This window comes from Ursus maritimus, unplaced genomic scaffold, assembly GCF_017311325.1.
Source record: "Ursus maritimus isolate PB19 unplaced genomic scaffold, ASM1731132v1 scaffold_4, whole genome shotgun sequence".
NCBI classification, from domain to species: Eukaryota; Metazoa; Chordata; class Mammalia; order Carnivora; family Ursidae; genus Ursus; species Ursus maritimus.
In genome coordinates, this window is record NW_024426552.1 from 57,007,169 (window position 1) to 57,023,667 (window position 16,499).

The window sequence follows — 16,499 nt, forward strand, 5'->3', positions numbered from 1 at the left end:
TCGACCTGAAGGTAGGGCCACAGAGGGCTATTCAGAAGAGGATGTTTGACCTGAGCGGAGTCATAAAAATACAGAGTTTTCTAGAAAAGCAAGAGGATATAAAGGCAGGGCATTTAATTCTATCATGATATCCAATGATCATTACTTGGATAGGAGGCTAAAAAAGGAAACAGTCTATGAACATTGTACAACCATCCGTATAAATGATTTAATTATACGGCTGTATTTTAAATACTTCAGGTAAGAGTGTAAATGAAGTGGAATAAAGAGTCAGCCAGGTTTGGGAAGCAAACACTCTGGTTTCTACCTATTCTAACCTTATTGTTCTGCCTCTACTGCCTGGCCTGAGTTCTCCTTCTGGTCTTTATTTCATCATGAAATTCTCCTCCATTCCAGTTATTACCACATTTATTTTGGTCCTGGAACATTTTCTCTTTGATTTCAATCCAAAACAATAAGGATAAAACACTCCCCCAAATACTCCCATGATATTTTAAAAACCTAGCTGAAAAATCTTTGGCATGCCTGCCATACAGAGATGGCATTTAAGTCCTGCCCCTCCTTGAATCTGGGTGGGCCCTGAGACTGCTTCGCTCAAGTGAGTACAGTACAACTGACATTATATGACTTCCAAGGCCAGCAGCATCTGCCTGCTTATGGGACACTAAATCTGGGAGTGCTGAGCTGCCATTTAAGAAGTGTGTGCCTGCCCTGAGGCCCCCATGCTGTGCACAAGCCACAGGAAGAGGCTATCAGGTAGGCACTCCTATTGACATCCCAGCTTAGCCCAGCCTTCAAGCCAGGTGCCAGACTGATGACAAAGAAGCCTTTACATGATTCCAGGGCCCAGACATGATGAAGCAGAGACAGTCCACTGCTGTTGTCACATATCTGGTTTCCCAATCCAGAGAGCATATGAGCAAAATAAAATGACTGCTGTTTTATGCCACTACATTTTGTAGTAGTTCATTACCTAGCAATGGATAACAAGGACAACTCCCTATCTCTGCCTAACTTTTTTTCCATAGGTCTTATCATTATCTAACACATCACATATGTTACTTATTTTTCTTTATTGTCCATTTCTGCCTCCTCTCTCCCACTAAAGTGTAAGATGCATGAGGGCAAGTATTTTTGTCTTTCTGTTCATCACTATATTCCCAGAAGCTAGAACGACCCAGCACGTTGCGGGCATGCTGGAAATATAAGTAGAAGGAATGAAATAACAGTCAGAGGATAGATACACAAAATTCTGTGGAGTAATTATTTTGTAACATGAAATGATTACTAACCTGCAAGTGGCACAAAAATAGATTTTCATTAAAACAGGACCAAAACCACAAAAGCAAGGTCATATGATTTCTATCACATTGTCAGTGAATAAACTAAGTTAAAATTTTTATTCTTCTCTAAAATCCAGAGTCATGTAATATATTTCTAAGAAATATCACTGATATGCCATATTTACCAAGAGATTCCAGTAGAAGTTCATTATCATTAACTCACCAGTCGGGGTACCCACGCAAGGGCCGTACCTCCTTGTTTGAATTTCATCTGAGCCAAAGGAGTTTTGCTAGCAAAATCATAGATTCGAACAGAGCCTACAGAAAGACAGTTTTAAAAGAAACAAATATATACGGCATCTTTTTAAATAACCTTGGCTCACTGAACATGTTGAGCATTATAACAAGAAATTTCATAAATAAATCAACTAATAATCTAATAGGCTTTCTTTAGTCAAAAATTTACATGTATACCCTCAACCAGGCAATTTGTAAGTATGGATAATAAAGTAAACAACTGGTGATTGACTGGTGGATTAATTTCACCTTGTATAGCCCACAAAAGATTCACCATGCATCAAGAAGGAAGAAAGAAGGTGATAAAAAAAAAATAAGAAGGGGCGCCTGGGTAGCACAGTGGTTAAGCGTCTGCCTTCGGCTCAGGGTGCGATCCGGGCGTTATGGGATCGAGCCCCACATCAGGCTCCTCCGCTATAAGCCTGCTTCTTCCTCTCCCACTCCCCCTGCTTGTGTTCCCTCTCTCGCTGGCTGTCGCTCTCTCTGTCAAATAAATAAATAAAATCTTTAAAAAAAAAATAAGAAAGGCATGAATGTGGATAATATCAAAATGAATGGCATTTTTGTGAGTAACTGACCGTGTCCTTTATCTTTCATAATAACCAAGTTATTTAGCTCCTCTCCCCTCCATAAAAACTCACCTCACTTGCATCAAGACGCTTACCTTTTGGAAAAGTTCTCAAATGCTTTTCATCAAACACATATAAAATTTTGTGTGGAAAACAAAACAAAAAAGACCAGATGTATTTTCGTTTAGAGTTCCTACTCACAATCCAAGGCAGTAGTGGCCATGAGGTAAGTGAGGGGAGAGACTGCCAAGGCTTCAACAGCTCCAGAATGGAAGGAGAAGAGGCAGTCTGGATCTTGGGTCTGATAATAAACAGACAGAAATCCTATTAGATCTTAAAGATAAGTTAACATCAAATTAAGGTCAAGTTTTTTTAAAAATATAAATAGAACCCTATAACATACATGTAATTTTATCTGAAAAGAAATTTTTAAAAGTGTAATAGGTTGGGGCCCCTGGGTGTCTCAGTCAGTTAAGCATCCATCTCTTAGTTTCTACTCAGGTCATGATCTCAGAGTGGTGAGATGGAGCCCCACGTCAGGCTCCACGCTCAGCGGGGAGTCTACTTGAGATTCTCTCTCTCCCTCTCCCCCACCCCTCCCCCCAACTCTAAAATAAATCTTAAAAAAAAAAAGAAAAAAGCATAAAAGGCCAGAAAGAGTGCTGGACTTTGGAATTAGGAGAAACAGTACTGGCTTTGCTCTTGAAGGCTTTCCACTTCTTCACCAGTAAAATGAGGTGATGGCAACTGTCTACCTGTTCATCAGGGTAGCCGTGAGTGTTGCAGGAGATAATATAAATGACAATACCGTAAGTTTATGACAACTGTAAAACAGTGGATAACATTAGGCACTGTCACTGCCACTCTTCTAGTGAAGTTTGCTGAGAGAGCCCCTTTTTTTGTAAAATCAGAGAGAGAGAGAATAAATTCTCAGGACTAGGACATGTTGGGTAAGTTTTTGATGGAAACAATGATCAAATATGGAGAAAGATAAAGTATCTTTTAAAGAAGAACAGATATTTGTTATAAAAAATTAGGGAAAAAATAAAATAGACAACTTACAATATTTGAAAAACTAAGGTCAAGCTTCCATATGGCTCCACTGGCATCCTAAAAAATTAAATACTTAATAATAGTTTATCATTTTTAGCATTTATCAAATAAAAAGAATTTTCTTCCTGTGATCTAGTTAAAGTAAAGGACAACAGTAATACCAAAAGCTTACCTATGTTTTAAAGTGTGATTGAAATTTAACAAAAACAGCTTCTATATATTTTAGAACACACAATAAACAAAGTATTTCCATAATACATACAGTCAGTTTAATATAATAAGAATGTTCATTGGTTGTCTATGTATAAAATACAGGTCAACTAGAATCCAAAGTTCAGGTACTCTTCATTGACCTATTAATAGTAGTCTTAATAGTAAAATGGACTTACTGTGACAATAAATTATGTTAGTATTTTAATTTTATGTCTAGGTAACTTTAACGAGCCAAGACAGAAGAACAAACTTACCTGAGCCAACCAAAAGTTACTTCCAATCTCCTTCATTTTTATCATAGAGAAGAGTTTGACATTCTTGCCTACTTGAAGTTCATTAATGGGCTCAATCTCTAACAATCCAGTATCATCAATAGAATCAGCAGTATCTACTGTCTCAAAATCCCAGATCTTATAAAATAAGAAAATACTTTAATTAATCAGCAGTTTCTGTATTTATATTTCTTATAAGAAAAGGCCCTGACTGATGGCGGAGGAGGACACCTTAGTTTTGTCTGGTCCCAGGAATTCAGCGAGATAGCTATCAAATCATTCTGAACATCTGTGAACTCAATATCTAAGAAAAGAATAGCTGCAACTCTGAATAGAATAGTGACTACTTTCTGCAAGGTAGGAGGTGTGGAGAAGTGAATTCGAGGTGACATATGGGAAGATAGACTGTGGGGGGTGGGGGTGGGAGAAACTCCGTCAGCCGGCTACCAGACAGTGACAGCGCAGTGGAGCACAAAATCAAAACTTTCAGAAGTCTGTTCTGGTGAAGGACATCCCTACCTGAAAGGTCCCCAGGTGGTGAAGTAGGCAGAATCTTAGCTGGGACAGTGTGGCCTCAGGGTCCCTGGGGTCACAGGAAGACCGGGGGTGCCTGAGAGCAGCAGAGCGCCCAAGCATCGGAGTGGGGAAGCCGGCTGCCAGAGAGCCCAGAGGTGGGCTTTCAGCTCATGGTTACCATATATCGTGAACCACGGCAGGGCCGGGCAACTGCTCGCCACCAAGCAGGAGCCCAGCAAGCGGCAGAACCAGCAAGACCCCACTTCTTGCCCGCCCACCCCGGAGGAATAGCCGGGGGTGGGGGGGTGCCACAGGAGTCTGCAGGGTTTGGAGACTCAAAACGGGTGGAGGGCCTGAGGTAGAAATGCTTGGTCACAGGCTAGGTGAGCACGGGGTGTGGACAGACACCAGGGAGACAGGAGGGAGTGACTGCTTTCCTCTGAGGGCACACTGAGGAGTGCGGCCCTGAGCTGGAGATTGGGAAGCCACCATTTTCATTCTTGTTCTCTAAAGCTGCACAGAAAGCCTTCAGGGAACAAAAGCCACACAGAGCAAACCAGAGGAGTCGCTTACTTAGCCTGGCCCCCTGGCGAGGGTGGTGCACTTCCACGTGGGGCAAAGACACCTGCGAATCAGCACAACAGGCTCCTCCCCCAGAAGATCAGCAAGAACATCTAGCCATGACTCAGTTTACTGATCATAGGGAACTGCAAAACTCCAGTGCTAGGGGGAAATTAGTATATAGAAATCATGTCCCCCCCCCCCCAAGATTCTTTAGTCTTTCAATTTTCATTTTCTCTTTCCTTTTTCAACCAATTTCTTATTTTACCAACTTTTTAAAAATCTTTTCTAATTTACACTTTTACAGTAACATTTTATCCTTTCATTGTATTTAATTTTGTTTTTGTAAAGAAAAACTTATACATACAATTTTGGAGTGCAGTTTCTTCTAACAAACAGACCAAAATATACCCAGAATCTAGTGTATGGCTCTGTTCTCTTCACTCGTCTGATCACATTCTTTTTTTTTTTCTTTTTTAAATCTTTTTTCTTTTTATTAGTCTTTTTTAATTTTCATCTTTACAGTTAACATTCCATCCTTTCAATGTATTTTTATTTTTGTATATATATGTAAGTTTTTCTTTCTTTACAAGTTTGAGATGTAGTTTCTTCTAACAAACTGACCAAATTACACTCAGGATATAGTGTATGGCTCTGTTCTCTTCACCTATCTGTTTATATTCCTTCTTTTTTTCTTTCCCCCCTTTTTTTTAATAGTTATAGCCTATCCTTTAACTGTATTTAATTTTATTTTTGTACATATATAAGTTTTTTTTTTCTTTACAATTTTGGGATAAAATTTTCTAACAAACAGACCCAAATACACACAGGATCCAGTGTATTGCTCTGCTCTGTTCACTTGTCTGATATATATATTTTTTATTTTCAGGTTTTAGTCTCTTCTGATTTGTTTAGTGTATATTCCTCTGGTGTCATTGTTGCCCTTTTAGTATTTTGTTCTCTCATTCATCTATTCTGCTCTGGACAGAATGACAAGACAGAAGAACTCACCTCAAAAAGAGAACAAGAGGTCATACTGATTGCCAGGGACCTAATCAGTATGGATATAAGTAAGATGCCAGAACTAGAGTTCAGAATAATGGTTATAAAGATACTAGCTGGGCTTGGGGGAAAAGCACAGAAGACACTAGAGAATCCCTTTCTGGAGAAATAAAAGAACTAAAATCTAATCAAGTCAAAATAAAAAAGGTATATTAATGAGATACAATAAAAAATGGAGGCTCTAACTGCTAGGAAAAATGAGACAGAAGAGAGAATTAGTGATATAGAAGACCAAATGATGGAGAATAAAGAAACTGAAAAAAAGAGAAACAGCTACTAGATCACGAGGGGAGAATTTGAGAGATAAGTGATACCATAAAGTGAAATAATATTAGAATAATTGGGTTCCCAGGGGAAGAGGAAAGAGAGAAGGGGGGGCAGGAGGTATAACTGGAGCAAATTTTAATGGAGAACTTTCCTAATCTGGGGAAGGAAATAGGCATTCAAGTCCAGGAGGCACAAAGAAGTCCCCTCAAAAAAAAAATTAATAAAAAGAGGTAAACACCTCGACATGTAATAGTAAAACTTGCAAATCTCAGAGATGAAGAGAAAATCCTAAAAACAGCTTGGGACAAGAAGTCTGTAACCTACAAGGGTAGAAACATTAGATTGGCAGCAGACCTATCCACACAGACCTGGCAGGCCAAAAAAGACTGGCACGATATATTCATGGTGCTAAATGAGAAAAATATGCAGCCAAGAATACTTTAATCCAGCTAGGATGTCATTCAAAATAGGAGAGATAAAAAGCTTCCAGGACAAACAGAAACTAAAAGAATTTGTGATAACTAAACCAGCCCTGCAAGATATATTAAAAGGGATCCTTTAAGCAAAGACAGAGCCCAAAAATAACATCGATCAGAAAGGAACAGATACAATATAAACAGTGACTTTACAGGTAATACAATGGCACTAAATTCATATCTTTCAATAGTTACTCTGAATGTAAATGCACTAATTGTCCCAATCAAAAGACACAACATATCGGAGTGGATAAAAAAGCAATAAGCCATCAATAAGCCATCTTCGAGAGTCTCACTTTAGACCCAAAGACACCTCCAGATTTAAAGTGAAGGGGCAGAAAACCATTTATCATGCTAATGGTCATCAAAAAAAAAAAGCTGGGGTGACAATCCTTATATCAGAAAAATTAGATTTTAAACCAAAGATGGTAATAAGAGATGAGGAAAGACACTATATCATAATTAAAGGGTCTATCCAACAAGATCTAACAATTGTAAATATTTATGCCCCTAACATGGGAGCAGCCAAATACATAAGCCAATTAATAACAAAATCAAAGAAACATATCATTAATAATAAAATAATGGTAGAGGACTTTACACCTCACTCACTGCAATGGACAGATCATCCAAGCAGATGATCAACAAGGAAATAAGGGTTTTTCATGACATACTGAACCAGATGGACTTCACAGGTATATTCGGAGCATTCCATCCTAAAGCAACAGAATACACATTCTTCTCAAGTGCACGTGAAACATTCTCCAGAATAGATCACATACTGGGTCACAAATCAGGTCTCAACTGGTACCAAAAGACTGGGATCATTCCCAGCATATTTGTGGACCACAATGTTTTGAAAATGGAACTCAATCACAAGAGGAAATTTGGAAAGAACTCAAATAAATGGAGGCTAAAGAGCACTCTACTAAAGAATGAATGGATCAACCAGGAAATTAAAGAAGAATTTTAAAAATTCATGGAAACAAATGAAAACACAACTCTTCAAAACTTTTGGGACACAGCAAAGGTGGTCCTTAGAGGGAAATATATAGCAATACAAACCTTTCTCAAGAAACAAGGAAGATCTCGAATATACAACCTAACCTTACACCTAACGGAGGTGGAGAAAGAACAGTAAATAAAGCCTAAACACAGCAGGAGAAGAGAATAAACATTAAAACAGATATCAATGAAATAGAAACCAAAAGAACAGTAGAACAGATCAATGAAACTAGGAGCTGGTTCTTTGAAAGAATAAAATTTATAAACCCCTGACCAGACTTCTCCAAAAGAAGAGAAAGGACCCAAATAAATAAAATCATGAATGAAAGAGGAGAGATCATAACCAACACTGAAGAAATACAAACAATTATAAGAACATATTATGAGCAACTATATGCAAACAAATTAGGCAATCTGGAAGAAATGGATGCATTCCTAGAGACGTATAGACTACCAAAACTGAAACAGGAAGAAATAGAAAACCTGAACGCACCCACAACCATTAAGGAAATTGAAGCAGCAATCAAAAATCTCCCAACAAATAAGAACCAAGGACCAGAAGGCTTCTCAGGGGAATTCTACCAAACATTTAAAGAATTAATACCTATTCTTCTGAAACTGTTCCAAAAAATAGAAATGGAAGGAAAACTTCCAAATTCTTTGAGGCCAGCATTACCTTGATCCCAAAACCAGACAAAGACCCCAGCAAAAAGCAGAATTACAGACCAGTATTCCTGATGAACATGGATGTCAAAATTCTCACCAAAATACTAGAATATCCAACAGTACATTAAAAGGATTATTCACCACGACCAAGTGGGATTTACACCTGGGCTGCAAGGGTGGTTCAACATCCACAAATCAATGTGATACACTACATTAATAAAAGAAGAACAAGAACCATATGATCCTCTCAATACATGCAGAAAAAGCATTTGACAAAGTATAGCATCCTTTTTTTTTTTTTAAGGTTTTATTTATTTGTCAGAGAGAGAGAGAGAGACCACAAGCAGAGGAGGGGTAGAAGTAGAAACAGGCTCCCCGCTAAACAAGGAGCCTGACGTGGGCAGACATTTAATCAACTGAGCCACCCAGGTGTCCCTACAGCATCCTTTCTTAAAACTCTTCACAGTGTGACATAAAGGGAATATAACTCAATATTATAAAAGCTATATACCAAAAGCCTACAGCAAATATCATTCTCAATGGGGAAAAACTGAGAGCTTTTCCCCTAAGGTCAGGAACATGGCAGGGATGTCCACTATCGCTACTGCTGTTCAACATAGTACTAGAAGTCCTAACCTCAGCCAGCAGACAACAAAAAGAAATAAAAGGCACCCAAATAGGCAAAGAAGTCAAATTCTCACTTTGTTGATGACATGATACTCTATGTGGAATACCCAAAAGACTCCACCCCAAAATTGCTAGGACTCATATAGGAATTCAGCAAAGTGGCAAGATTTAAAATCAGTGCACAGAAATCAGTTGCATTTCTATACACTAACAATGAGACAAAAGAAAGAAATTAAGGAGTCAATTTCACTTACAATTGCACAGAAATTGTAATCGTACCTAACAAATCTAACCAAAGAGTCAAAGGATCTGTACTCAAAAAACTATTAGAACACTCATGAAAGAAATTGAGGAAGACACAAAGAAATGGAAAAACAATGCTCATGGATTGGAAGAACAAGTATTGATAAAATGTCTATGCTACCTAGAGCAATCTACACATTCTATGCAATCCCTATCAAAATACCATCAACTTTTTTCACAGAGCTGGGACAAATAATCCTAAAATTTGTATGGAACCAAAAAAGACCCCAAATGGCCAAAGGAATGTTGGGGGAAACAAACAAAAAACAAAAAACAAAAAAGCAAGGCTGGTGGTATCACAATTCTGGACTTCCAGCTCTATTACAAAAAACTGTAATCATCAAGACAGTATGGTACCGGCACAAAAACAGACACATAAATCAATGGAACAGAATAGAGAATCCAGAAATGGGCCCTCAACTCTATGGTCAACTAGTCTTCAATAAACCAGGAAAGATTATCTAATGGAAAAAAAAACCACAGTCTCTTCAACAAATAGTGTTGGGAAAACTGGACAGCCACATGCAGAAGAATGAAACTGGACCATTTCCTTACACCATACACAAAAATAGACTCAAAATGGATGAAAGACTTAAATGTGAGACAGGAATCCATCCAAATCCTAGAGAAAAACGCAGGCAGCAACCTTTTCAACCATGGCTTCAACACTTCTTGCCAGACACATCTCCAAAGGCAAGGGAAACAAAGGCAGAAATGAGCTATTGGGACTTCATCAAGATAACAACGTTTTGCACAGCAAAGGAAACAGTTGACAAAACCAAAGACAAGCAACTGAATGGGAAAAGATATTTACAAAAGTCTTATCAGATAAAGGGCTAATATCCAAGATCTATGAAGAACTTATCAAACTCAATACCCAGAGAACAAATAATCCAATCAGGAAATGGGCAGAAGACATGAATGGACATTTATCCAAAGAAGATGTACAAATGACCAAGAGATACATGAAAAAATGCTCCACATCACTCAGTATCAGAGAAATACAAATCAAAACCACAATGAGATACCACCTCACACCAGTCAGAATGGTTAAAATTAACAACTCAGGAAATGACAGATGTTGACAGGGATGCCAAGAAGGGGAACCCTCTTACACTGTTGGTGGAATGCAAGCTTGTGACAGCCACTCTGGAAAACAGTATGCAGGTTCCTCAAAAAGTTGAAAATAGAGCTACCCTACAACCCAGCAATTGTACTACTGGGTACTTACACCACAGATACAAATGCAGAGATCAGAAGAGGCACCTCCACCCCAATGTTTATAGCAGCAATATCCACAATAGCCAAACTATGGAAAAAGCCCAGATGTCCATCAACAGATGAATGGATAAAGAAGATGTGTGTGTGTGAAATCTTGCTATTTGCAACAACTTAGATGGAACTAGAGGGTATTATGCTAAGTGAAATAAGTCAATCAGAGAAAGACAATTATCGTATGATCTCACTCATATGTGGAATTTAAGAAACAAAACAGAGAGGATCATAGAGGAAGAGAGGAAAAAATAAAACAAGATGAAATCAGAGAGGGAGACAAACCATAAGAGACTCTTAGCCATAGGAAACAAGCTGAGGGTTGCTGGAAGGGAGGGGGGTCGGGGATGGGGTAACTGAGTGGTGGACATTAAGGATGGTACATGATGTAATGAGCACTGGGTGTCATATAAGACTGGTGAATCACTGACCTCTACCTCTGAAACTAATACATTAGATGATAATTAATTGAATTAAAAATTGCAAAAAAAGAAACAAAAGGCCCTGATTTTTTTTTTCAAAAGTCCGTTCTTCTTGCTTCATGCAAATTAGCAAGTAGGTATAATGAGAACACCAGCCAAAACATGACCCCTGGGATATTCCTCTCAATTAGGGATAATAAATTATCAGTTTCCTCTGTATATATGGAGATCAGTGAGAAGATACAGCCTGAATAAGGATTCTAATTTGTCCAACATAAACTTTAGGTCAAGGTATCTGTCAGGTCTTTCTGCATATAAGTGGCCCTAAGGAGTAAATGGTTCGGTTATCCAGCGAGACCCTATAATGAGCTCTGTTTTGATTTTACCAGTGGGCCCCTGGAAAGGGAAATAGGCCTTCTTATTGATTTAAGCACAATCTTCATTATAAGAGGAGAAAATGGATGTAGATGATGCCTTCACAAGAAAATGGTTCTCATAAATGATTTAGACTGTATCATTCAGGTAAGGATTGTTGCTCTGGAACAGGAGAACAGAATGCTCTGGGAAGCATGAGGGAGGACAGTTTCACTTCACCAGGCAGAGAGATTGAGAAGGACTTCCTCTGAGAAGCACCAAAGCCCACCCTCGATGGATCTATTCACACACCACCCTGTTAACCTAGACTCAATAACTCAGCCTTTGGGAAAGTAACTTCAAGGAGGGTTGGTGTTGTCCCCTAGGCTAGCCTCATGGGGGAGAGGCCCAAATCCTAGGTGGAACTAACTCCTGGAAGTTGGGGTCGGTTTTTCCTAAAGGGTTAGATGTAGAGATTTACTGTGTAAAAGACTAAAAAGATTACGGTGAAATTTTAAAAAGAAGCCAGTTTAGAAATTAGTGGTGTTCATGAAGGGACCCTCTGTGAAGTATTTTGACTTCTTTTCTCTTGAGGTTTCCTTCCAGTTGGCATTTTGACATTTTGAGGTGACATTTATCTTGGAAGCATAGTGAATATACTATATGACAAACAAGAGGACATAAAAATTTCCCAGAACGATGAGTAAAATCTAACAAAATTAAATTTAATATGGTAAATGTAAAAATGTATGCTTGGGTTCAAAAAGCCAATGGCGAGAAGACAGAGTGGGAGAGATATGGCTTAAACAGTGTATTAGACACAGTAAGGGCAATAGGTGTCAACACAATGACCAGACTATTTTTAAAAACATAATCTTCCTTCTCACAATAGTACTTCGTAAAGAACGCCCAGATAATACTATGCCTTTCTTATGAAAGGCACCCGTAGGAATATGCCCCAAGAGGACCACAAGGCAAATCCCCAGCCTCAGCAACAGTAGGGTACACACACGTGAGTGGGCCCAATAACCAGGAGCACTTAGATGCTGGAGCAGTGTTCCAGCCCCTCCCACACTATGGAAAGGACAGAGTCTGCAGGTGAGGACAAGTGAGTTCACCAGTGTAAGGAGTAAGGAGAGGGGAGCATCCATAGACAAACCCCATCAGCTCACTTTTCAGTGTATTTCTAATTGGTAACCTCAGTCAAAATTAAGAAATGTTTGGTACTTTTGTCCCTAGAAAATGGCCCATTCATACTGTGTGCTTTGAAAGGACATCTGTATCCACTGTTTATGTTCTGCTAAAACAGGTTTTTATTTTCTGAAACCACTATTTCAATGACAGAATCAAAATGCCATAAGAGACTATGGACTTCGGGAAACAAACTGAGGGTTTAGTAATAGGTCAAACTGAAGGTTTTAGAGGAGAGGGGGTGGGGGGATGTGATGGGTATTAAGGAGGGCACGTATCGCATGGAGCACTGGGTGTTATACACAAACAATGAATCATGGAACACTACATCAAAAACTAAGGATGTACTATATGGTGACTAACATAACATAAAAAAAATAATAACAAAAGGTGGAAGGCTGGAAGCCTTTGATATTGCTGGTACTAATCAAGTATCAAGGAAACTTACCCTAATACATCCGTCTGCCCCAATGGTGATAACTTCGCCCTCATCCAGCATTATCTGGTTAATGGGACCCTGATGACAAGACTTCCTTGCAGCTCGACAGAGCTCAACCTTGATGAGGCCGCCTTCCCACAACAGCATGTTGCCCCACTCTGACCCTGAGAGCACCTGGCAGGTATGTGGAAAAGAAAGAATGTGCATTAAAACAGACAAACGTGGATATTTATGCCTCAAATGGCAGGTGAGAATTATTTTTATAGATTATGTCTCTTGATTATGAAAGTAAAAAAAAATAAGTATAGAAAAATAAGAAAATATAGAAATGAAAATTCACCACTTCGAAAACAACCACTAATCACAGTTGGATGTATTTCTTCCTAGCATTATGCATAGTTTTACATCATGGTGATCAGGTTGTACATTGCTGGTAACTTTTCAAATATACCTATGATAGCTTCCTTTGTATCTCTTAAGGACATAATCCAGGAGTGAAATTACTGGGTCAAAAATTAGAGACACGTTTAAAGTCTTGATAGATGAGATTCTACTTTTTAAGATAATATTAAATGTTATGTTTCAAAAGTTGCGAGGCCATTACTGAACTCAGCAGATTATAGCATAATAATATCCAATTTCAAACAAGAATCATTTGGAACCAGCTCCTATTAATCCGTTTAATCCACCACTATCCCCAAGTGTGTACCACCAAACACTAGTTCTTAGGATGTTTAACTGGTATTAGATAATAAGTCATACTAATTAAGTATTGACTCTGTGCCAAGTACTGCTTGAGCATTTTACATACATTATTTAATCCTAAAAACCCATATGAACTAAGTACATTTATTGGGGGTTACCATGTACAGTTAGGCAGGTCGGGTGCTTTATTTTCCCAGAAAAGACGGATCAATACGAGCCCTAACTGTTATTATTCCCATTTTACAGAGGAGAAAACTGAACACAACAGTTGAGTAGCTGGCACAAAATACCCATAGTAGTCAGGATTTTAAAGCAGGAAACTTCACTCAAAAGTTCCTGTCCTAACACTGCCTTAGAAGACATACGCTTGGATAAACAAAAATCAAACAAGTCTCTTTTCTCTAGGACCCCTTGGAGACTTTAACATAGACGTGTTCACTGGAAATCACTGAGAGGAATTTCTAGATACAAAGGAATTTGACCAAGAACGTCTTATTTTCAGAGCTTCTGTGCTGACTAATGTTCCATGAAACACGCTTGGGAAACTCGGATCTAGTTCTTGCCTGCCTGCTCTTCATCAGCATCCCAGTTCCCTCTCAGCTCACTTACTCAGTCTTTTCAACCTCCCCAGTCTACTCATCTTATCCACTCTACCTGCTTGACCTATTACTAAACTTCAGCTCACTTTTGATAGTCTTTATTTAGACTTGCTTTCTTCTGTCCAGTGACAAAACCACCAGAAACTACCCATGCCTGGCAGGCATTTCCTTCTGAAAGGTCACGAATGCTTAGCTTTCTTTTTCCATTTGTCCTGAAAAATGAAAGTGACATCTTCCTTCTTGGCTCATCCCCTTGGCTGCAGATTTCCTTCCCCCAATTTGTTTGGCATTTTGTGGCCAGATTGATCATTTGCAACTCTACTCTTGCAATGTATAATAATTGGGCCTGGCTGTTAATCTCTTTATCATAAGACCCAACTATAATTCTCAACTGAATTTCCCACTCTTTCCCAACATGAATGCTCTTTCCTGAGTAGCCCTCCAAATACAGGATATTATTTCCAACTCTAAACATCATTTTATAGCTTTGGATATGTATTTATCTGTTTAACCAGCATCCAAGGCTTTTGGTTTCCTCCTATACAACATGATTCCAAATTGAGAATATCTGCTAGGTAGAGGACTAGCCCCTTTGGTTCCTCAAAGTAATATTTGTAGGCTGGCATTTACTTATAATGGAGATAGTCACAAATAATACTATAGAACTCATCCTAATAGGAAGCCAAATACAGTATCAATGGAGAACTGCTCTTACAGGCAATATGCCCACACATTTTGCAAAAGGAAGAGAGAAAACAGAGAATAAACCACCAGATTAAAGTTGCAGTGCATCCGTAGGTGCCACTGTGAAGTGGCTCAGTCTTCCTAAATAATCGGACAATAAAAGAAAAAGCCACAAGTCCGTAAACACCTTTGAGCCAGTAAGTCCTCTTGGAGCATCATGACCAAAGAGGAGGGGCAGATAAACACTATAAACACTGCAACTCCATGATATAATAAGTGACAATATGTCACTATGTTAATATGTTAAAATGCTTGCATACTTTATATATGTGTGTATAATATTTAGTAAACAAATCCAAAAAAGGATATTTACATGTGGATTATAATTCCCTAGAACTTTATTAATTAAAATTGATCATCTGAAGAGGTAAAATTAAATGTTCATTATATTTACAATGATAGTATCCACTATTACTAACATTGGCAGTGCTTTTTAGAATGTCTAATGTGCTTTCATATATTTTCATTTTGAAAACATAATTTTATTATTGTAGAATAGTGGCTGTACTCACCTTCCCATCTGGGAGCTCCATGTAACCTTCTATATCAGTAGTGGCTGTTTTGCCAAACCGACCCAATGAACCCTGAAGCTTGAGACCAGTGAATGTTAGAGCCATTTCCCAGAACCTGCAAACAAGAGATTGAATGAACCTCAAAGAGGATTTATTTTTATTATCACCCAAGTATTTACATGTTTCAGAGTCACATATATTATTTCTTTTATTCATTCATCTAACTAATATGTATTAAGTATCAACTACTTGTCAGGCAAAGTTCTAGGCAAGATGAATTCAGAATTGAGCAAAATAGACAAAATGAATTCCCTGTCTTTGTGGATATTTTATCTTAGAGTCATGCTGTCCTAAGCTGTTGACCCTATCCAAGTTTGACTATTTTAATTTAGATTTAACGTAATGAACACTAAATCAAATTTAAAACTCAGTGTTTCAGTCAGACCAGCCAGTTTCAAGTAGTCAATAGCTACATGTAGCTAGTGTCTACTAGATTGGACAACATAGAACATTCCCATGTTCACAGAAAGTTGTTCTATTGGATAGTACCATTTTAGAAGATGTAAGTTTTCAAAACATTCTAGGGGCTCCTGGGTGGCACAGTCGTTAAGCGTCTGCCTTCAGCTCAGGGCATGATCCTGGCGTTACGGGATAGAGCCCCATATCAGGCTCCTCCGCTATGAGCCTGCTTCTTCCTCTCCCACTCCCCCTGCTTGTGTTCAAATAAATAAATAAATAAATAAATAAATAAATAAATAAAACATTCTAATTTACTTTCTGTGTAACTTGAGTGATTTTCTTAACACTGTGCTCTCATTCTCTTATGTATAAAATGAGATTACTAGCAGCACCTTCCTCATAAAATTGTTGAAAACCTCTTAGAACAGTGCCTTGCATATAAAAGCAACGAATAAATGTTGGTTATTACTAACATTTCTTATTAATAGTCTAAGCAACAGTCAGATGATGAAAACATGTAGAAAGAGAATCAGGCCCACCAACTAGATATAAAATAATGAATGGTATCAACAAGCCAATAATATGAAACCAAAAGCTTAAATAACCAACATCCTTCTCCAAGGCTATGATAG

At 38.3% G+C, this 16,499-nt stretch overlaps 1 protein-coding gene across 1 annotated transcript in view; it reads right to left on the reverse strand.

The window, feature by feature from the left end:
• Nucleotides 1-16,499, reverse strand: part of CFAP44 (cilia and flagella associated protein 44) — a 142,974-nt gene that overhangs the window by 96,487 nt on the left and 29,988 nt on the right. Inside the window, exons 7-12 of the mRNA XM_008706583.2 lie at nt 15,409-15,523; nt 12,858-13,022; nt 3,670-3,825; nt 3,212-3,259; nt 2,351-2,450; nt 1,507-1,601 (exon numbers count right to left, since the gene is read on the reverse strand). Coding sequence (XP_008704805.2) covers nt 1,507-1,601; nt 2,351-2,450; nt 3,212-3,259; nt 3,670-3,825; nt 12,858-13,022; nt 15,409-15,523 — 679 coding nt within the window. The remainder of the gene's footprint in view (nt 1-1,506; nt 1,602-2,350; nt 2,451-3,211; nt 3,260-3,669; nt 3,826-12,857; nt 13,023-15,408; nt 15,524-16,499) is intronic.